General features: G+C 44.2%; 1 protein-coding gene across 1 annotated transcript; it reads left to right on the top strand.

Moving 5' to 3' along the window:
- Positions 1–1,444: 1,444 nt before the first annotated feature.
- Positions 1,445–3,007, top strand: LOC131637546 (uncharacterized). Its single transcript, XM_058908145.1, has one exon. The coding sequence runs from the start codon at positions 1,445–1,447 to the stop codon at positions 3,005–3,007; it is 1,563 nt and encodes a 520-aa protein (XP_058764128.1).
- The last annotated feature ends 2,940 nt before the right edge of the window (positions 3,008–5,947 follow it).

The raw sequence follows: 5,947 nt of genomic DNA, 5'->3' as shown, positions 1-5,947 counted from the left end.
CCCTTTGTATGATAACATTAGGTAGCAAGCTTTCCCCCTTAGCTTAGGTCTTCCTCATGCATCTTTTAAAACACAAACCAAACTCTTTGATTTTCTTTTCTTAAGAACTTGTTATTTCCGCTCCATTCCCAAGCATAAGTCTCCAAAGGTCGAGCAGCGGAGTGTGAATGTAACTCGTTAACCTAAAAAATACAAAACAAACAAAAATTAGTTAGCCGAGCTACGGTAGCTCTGATTCTGCAAAACAGATACGTAGGCAGCGGGGTAGGGCCCGTGCGAGCACAATCCTTTCTTTTCCCTACATTATGCATTCATTTTAGTCCAGATTAGCGTAGATTTGTTACACACCCATAGTTTTAGACACAGGCGTGGATACCATCGAGTACGATGGGCGCGAGGGGTGCTAGCACCTTCCCCTCGCGTAACCGACTCCCTTACCCTTTTTCTCTGGTCGTGAGACCGTTGTATTTTTTTGTGGTTTGCTGGCATTCCCTTCCTTTTCAGGATAAATATGTTTGTGGCGACTCTGTTAATTTTCGCGGTAGCGACAGCTGGCGACTCTACTGGGGATATCTCGACCTGTTGCTGGTCCTGACTCAGCGAGTCGATCCTAGCGCTTGTGTGTTTATCATTGGATGTTTTTATTGCTTTGCATATTTACCTGTTTGCATTGCATTCTATGTGCGCTTTTACTTTTCTGCATCATATTCTGGACTGTCTGGATCTCTGTCTGTTGGGTGGGTGTTTCAAGAGGTAAAAGGCCCAATACCCAGGCTATGTGTGAACCATAGGAACCCTAGGATAGAGTGGGAGCATGGTTTGTCTCGAGGTGTACGTCTCGGGATGGATTATGTGACCACGAGCAGAGTAGTGGTTTCAAACGGAGGTATTATCGTCACCCGCTTCCGCGCTGTGATGATGCTTACCTTCGGGCGGACCGTATACTGCGTTTCATGACCTTACCTTGGCCTAGATTTTACCCGTGAGTGGGGCGGGAATCAATGATCATATTAACAGGTACATTGTTGGTGACCGCTGTTCTTGTTCGTGGGTTACCGCTGTTCTTGTTCGTGGGTTACCGCTGTTCTTGTTCGAGTGTACTATTGGTTCCTGTTCGTGGGGTACTATGGTTCTTGTTCGAGTGGTAATCTGTGTTCCATTCCAGTGTGTTATTGACTATGGGCTTTGGTTCCGTGGATTGATATTCCGTGTTCCGTGTGGTATACCATTTGAGGCCGAATCTTTGGCTTTGTATTATGTGTGTTACCGGCAGTCCAGAATGCCTGGTGGGCGGCAACAAGCCCCACCATTCTGCATCATAGCATATTTATTTCCAAAAGAAACGCAAAAAAAAAAAATATATATATATATATATATATATATGTATAACAAACATTTGCATGTCATATTTTCAGGGACATTCAAGAGTTCATTCAAGTTGAAGATGGACACTCCCATTGATACCGTCAAGGAAGTAAAGAGACATACGCACACCTACAGCTTCTTCCGAGAGCCGTTGACCGCATTAGAGGGCTTGAGTTCGTTAATGACTGCTTTCTGCCTGAAGAGTTTCACGGATGATTATGGGAATATCTTGACTTTGTTGGAAACCGTGGTTGATACTCCTGCTTTGCAAACCTTGATGCAATTCTATGATCCTGAAATGAGGTGTTTTACGTTCCAGGATTACCAGTTGGCTCCGACATTGGAAGAGTACTCTATCATTCTTAATCTCAAGGTAAAAGACGAAGTGCCATTCATCGACGTTCCAAAAGAAGTGAATTTCAAGTTGATCGCTGCTGCTCTTTATTTGAGCATAAAAGAAGTATCTGATAATTGGAAGTCGAATGGAGGTGTCTCGGGGTTCTCTTTGAAGTTCTTGGTGAGAAAAGCTAAAGAGGAATTTGAGAAAAAGAATTGGAACGCGTACAATGCATTGCTTGCTGTGGCTATTTACGGGATTGTGATGTTCCCAAATGTTCCCAATTTTGTAGACTCGGCCGCGGTACACATCTTCATGGGAAAGAATCCTATTCCTACGTTGTTGGCCGATACTTATTATGCCGTTCATTCCCGATATGAGAAACGTGGTGGTGCCATCACTTGTTGCCATCAGTTGTTGTTCATCTGGTTCCTCTCTTTGTTGCCCAGCAAAGGACCTTTTGTGAAGACAAGGGATACGCTCAAGTGGACACACAGGATTATGTCACTTACTTCTTATGATATTCAGTGGCAAAGGTACCGAATTAATGTTTCTGAAGTAATTGTTGGGTGCGGTAAGTTCGATAATGTTCCTTTGGTTGGTACTAGAGGTTGCATCAATTACAATCCCGTGGTATCCTTGCGTCAGTTGGGGTATACGTTGAAAGACAAGCCGACGGATCACTTGATAGCGGAGACGGTCTATTTTGAGAAGGGGTCGGATCCAGAAAAGTTGAAGGGGATAATTGTGGCTTGGAAGAAGATCCGTAAGCATAACGGAGCCCATTTAGGGAAGAAGGAATCACTCGCTTTGACACCGTATGTTGAATGGATTGTAAAACGGGTCGGAAACTTGTTGCTGCCATATGATAGGGTTGCACCACTTCAAAAGCAACCTCCTTTGATTTTATCCGAATTTGTGCCAACAGAACTTTACAAGGATGCTTTGGTTACCAACTACAGGTTACATGAAAGGGAACAAGAGACCAACTTGAAATTCTTTGAAGAGAGAGATGCAAAGATGAGGTTGATGCACCAGCTCAAGCAAGTCGAAGGTGCAAGCTCAAGTCAGGCAAGTGGCCAGAAGCGTCCTTATGAGTTGCTAAAAGAAGATTTGCGCCATAAGCAACAAGAGTGTCTACAGTTACAAAGATCAGAGAGTAGTCTCAAGAGGCAGAAGCGGGATTCAGATAAACAGCTAGCAGAAGAGAAGGCTAAGACTGCTCGACTTGAAGAAGAACTAAGAAGACTCCGAGCCCAACGGAGAGGAGATGGAGGAGCTCATTCTGTTGCCAGGCGATCCTAGTGTCGCTGTGGGGTGGATTTGTTTGATCCATGATGGTGGATTTGATGTTTATGCTTGTTATTTGTCGCCCATGTCCAGGATTGTTGGATGGGGTCGCATTTTGATGCTCTGGATTTCTTTTGTATGCCTTATGAGCACATTGTGACACGGTCATGTGTTTTATTTGTATGAACTCAAATTCTCAGTTATGTTTGAATGAAGTATGCTCAGTTTGCTGAATTATTCTCGTGTGCGGATTGTTATTCAAATATATTCGGTATCAGGGTTTCTATGTCCTATCTGAAAGTGGGATGAACTCTTGGATACCTGAAAATTGACAAACATTTCATGCATATCATTCATATATCATACATGTCATGTATTTGCAGGTTTTGCAGGTCTTATATCTTATGTCTCACTGTTTTGTTATCAGAAGGAGTTCTAAGACGGCTAATCACCCGTATCCGACTAGGAGCAATCAGAGAAGGCAGATGGAACAGATTCAGGAACAAATGGCAGAGATGAGAGCTCAACTGACAGAGCTGATGAATGCGCAGATGGCGCAGTTTATGGAAGCAATGACTAATGTGACCAAGGGGCAGGATGACTTGCGAGTTCTTGTCGAGAACTCCAGAAGGAATGAGAATGGAGGACATCCAGGGCTGTTTGATGATGTGTCTGGTAGAATTGACGATCATCATGATCCGAATGAGTTTGATCACGTGGGAGGGCACTATAATCCTTTCAATCAGCATCACGGGTTTCCACCTCCACCTCCGTCTCGTCTGTTGGGAAGGAGAGATCATCAGAACCGTGGTAATTTGGATTTCAATGTTGAGAACTTTGACCAGGTATCAAGGCATAGTGCTGAAGGTGCACATGACGAAGTTGAAAGGTATCGTCTGATTGAAGAACGTCTCAGAGCTGTTGAAGGCAAAGGGGTGTTAGGCATGGATATCAATGACTTGGGGTTGGTTCCCGGTGTGAGGATCCCACCAAAATTCAAAGTTCCATCTTTTGACAAATACAATGGGGCGACTTGTCCCATGACTCATGTCAAAGCATACTATCGCAAGATGTCAGTTTATTCTGAGGATGAGGGTTTTCTAATGCATTTCTTCCAGGATAGCTTGGCTGGAGCTTCCTTGGAGTGGTATGTTCAACTTGAACGCACCCATATCCATTCTTGGAGAGATCTTGTGGAGGCTTTCATTAAGCACTATCAGTACAATGTTGATATGGCACCCAACAGGACCCAGTTGCAGAGTTTGGTTCAGGGGTCTAAAGAATCTTTCAAAGAGTACGCTCAGAAATGGCGTGAGTTAGCCGCAAGAGCTCAGCCACCGATGACTGAACGTGAGATGATTGACATGTTCACCAGTACCTTGTCTGGACACTATTATTTGGCTTGCAGTGCTTCAGCTAACTTTTCTGAAAAGGTGAGATATGGCGAACGTGTTGAGATGGGTCTAAAGATGGGGAAAATTCAGTTGGGAGCTTCTTCTAATTCTGCTGGTGGTAAGAAACAAGCTGAAGGTTATGCCAGAAGGAAAGAAGGAAATGCGGATGCCATATATGGAAGAAGGGGTTCGGGGAGAAGCAATTCACAGGTTAATGCTGTCATGATCCCAGTACCACAACAACAACAACAGCAGGGACAGCGTTCCAATAATGATCGCTATCCTCCCAGGACTAGGCCTCATAGAAAGATTGATCCGATTCCCATGACCTATGCTCAGGTGTTGTAACATTTGCTCAAGATTGAGAAAATTACTTTGAGAGATGCTCCGAATGCTCCGGACACACAATCTCCGAATTACAATGCAAACGCACGATGTGCTTTCCATTCAGGTGCTGCTGGCCATGATACAGAAAGGTGTATTGCGTTGAAGAACAAAGTCCAAGACTTGTTGGATCAAAAGATTATTCAATTCACTCCTACACCCAATATTGTCAATAATTCGATGCCTACTCACGGAGGTTCGGGTGTGAATGCCATTGAGAGTGAAGAGATAAATGTTGTATCTGATGTGAGCTGTTTGACTTTTCCTCTTGTATCTGTGAAACAGCATCTGATCAATAGCGGTATCTTCCCGGGCTGTGAAGTTGATTGTGAGAATTGCAAAAGTCAACCTGAAGGTTGTGCTGATTTGAAAAGTATGGTACAAAAGCTGATTGATGAGGGTCCTCTTCAGTTCTACCGAAGGTTGAGAGGTGCGAAGAGTAAGGATGGTGAAGTGTCTGTGATCTCAATTCCTTATGATCCAGTTGTTCCAATATGTATCCAAGTGCCTATTCAGATACCTGTCAGTATCCCATATGAGGAACAACTAGCAGCGTTGATGATTACTGTGCCAGGGCCTATTCCATATGAGAGTGAGAAGGCCATCCCTTGGCATTATGGTTCAGACGTATATTACTATGGCACGAAGGAGGAAGGCGAGCCATCTAAAGAGAAGCTTGTTGAGGCCTCAGTTGCGAACACTGATAATTTCGCCGGTACTGGTAGGATCACTCGCAGTGGTAGGGTGTTCTCCCCTCAGCTTGTCCAAAACAGTGCAGATGCTTTGGCTAAGGCCAAAGGAAAACAAGTAGTGACTGATGTCCAGAATTCTCCGACCCAAAATGGGGCACCTGATAGTGCTGTGTCTTCCAAGGATGTGGAGGAATTATTGAGGATCATCAGGAAGTCTGATTACAAGGTTGTTGAGCAGTTGGGTCAGACCCAGTCAAAGATTTCCATCTTGCAACTACTGATGTGTTCAGAAGGTCATAGGGATGCTCTCTTGAGAATCCTGAATGGTGCTTACGTCCCGCATGAAATATCTGTGAATCAGTTAGAGGCGGTAGCCAATAATATCTCCGCTGGGAATGGTTTGGGATTTACTGATCGTGATCTTCCTCCGGAAGGGAGAAACCATAACAAGGCTTTGCATATTTCGATTGAGTGTAAGGGGACGG

Source organism: Vicia villosa, unplaced genomic scaffold, assembly GCF_029867415.1.
Source record: "Vicia villosa cultivar HV-30 ecotype Madison, WI unplaced genomic scaffold, Vvil1.0 ctg.002025F_1_1, whole genome shotgun sequence".
NCBI classification, from domain to species: Eukaryota; Viridiplantae; Streptophyta; class Magnoliopsida; order Fabales; family Fabaceae; genus Vicia; species Vicia villosa.
The sequence above is the reverse complement of the archived record's forward strand: the minus strand, read 5'-3'. Positions and strand labels throughout refer to the sequence as shown.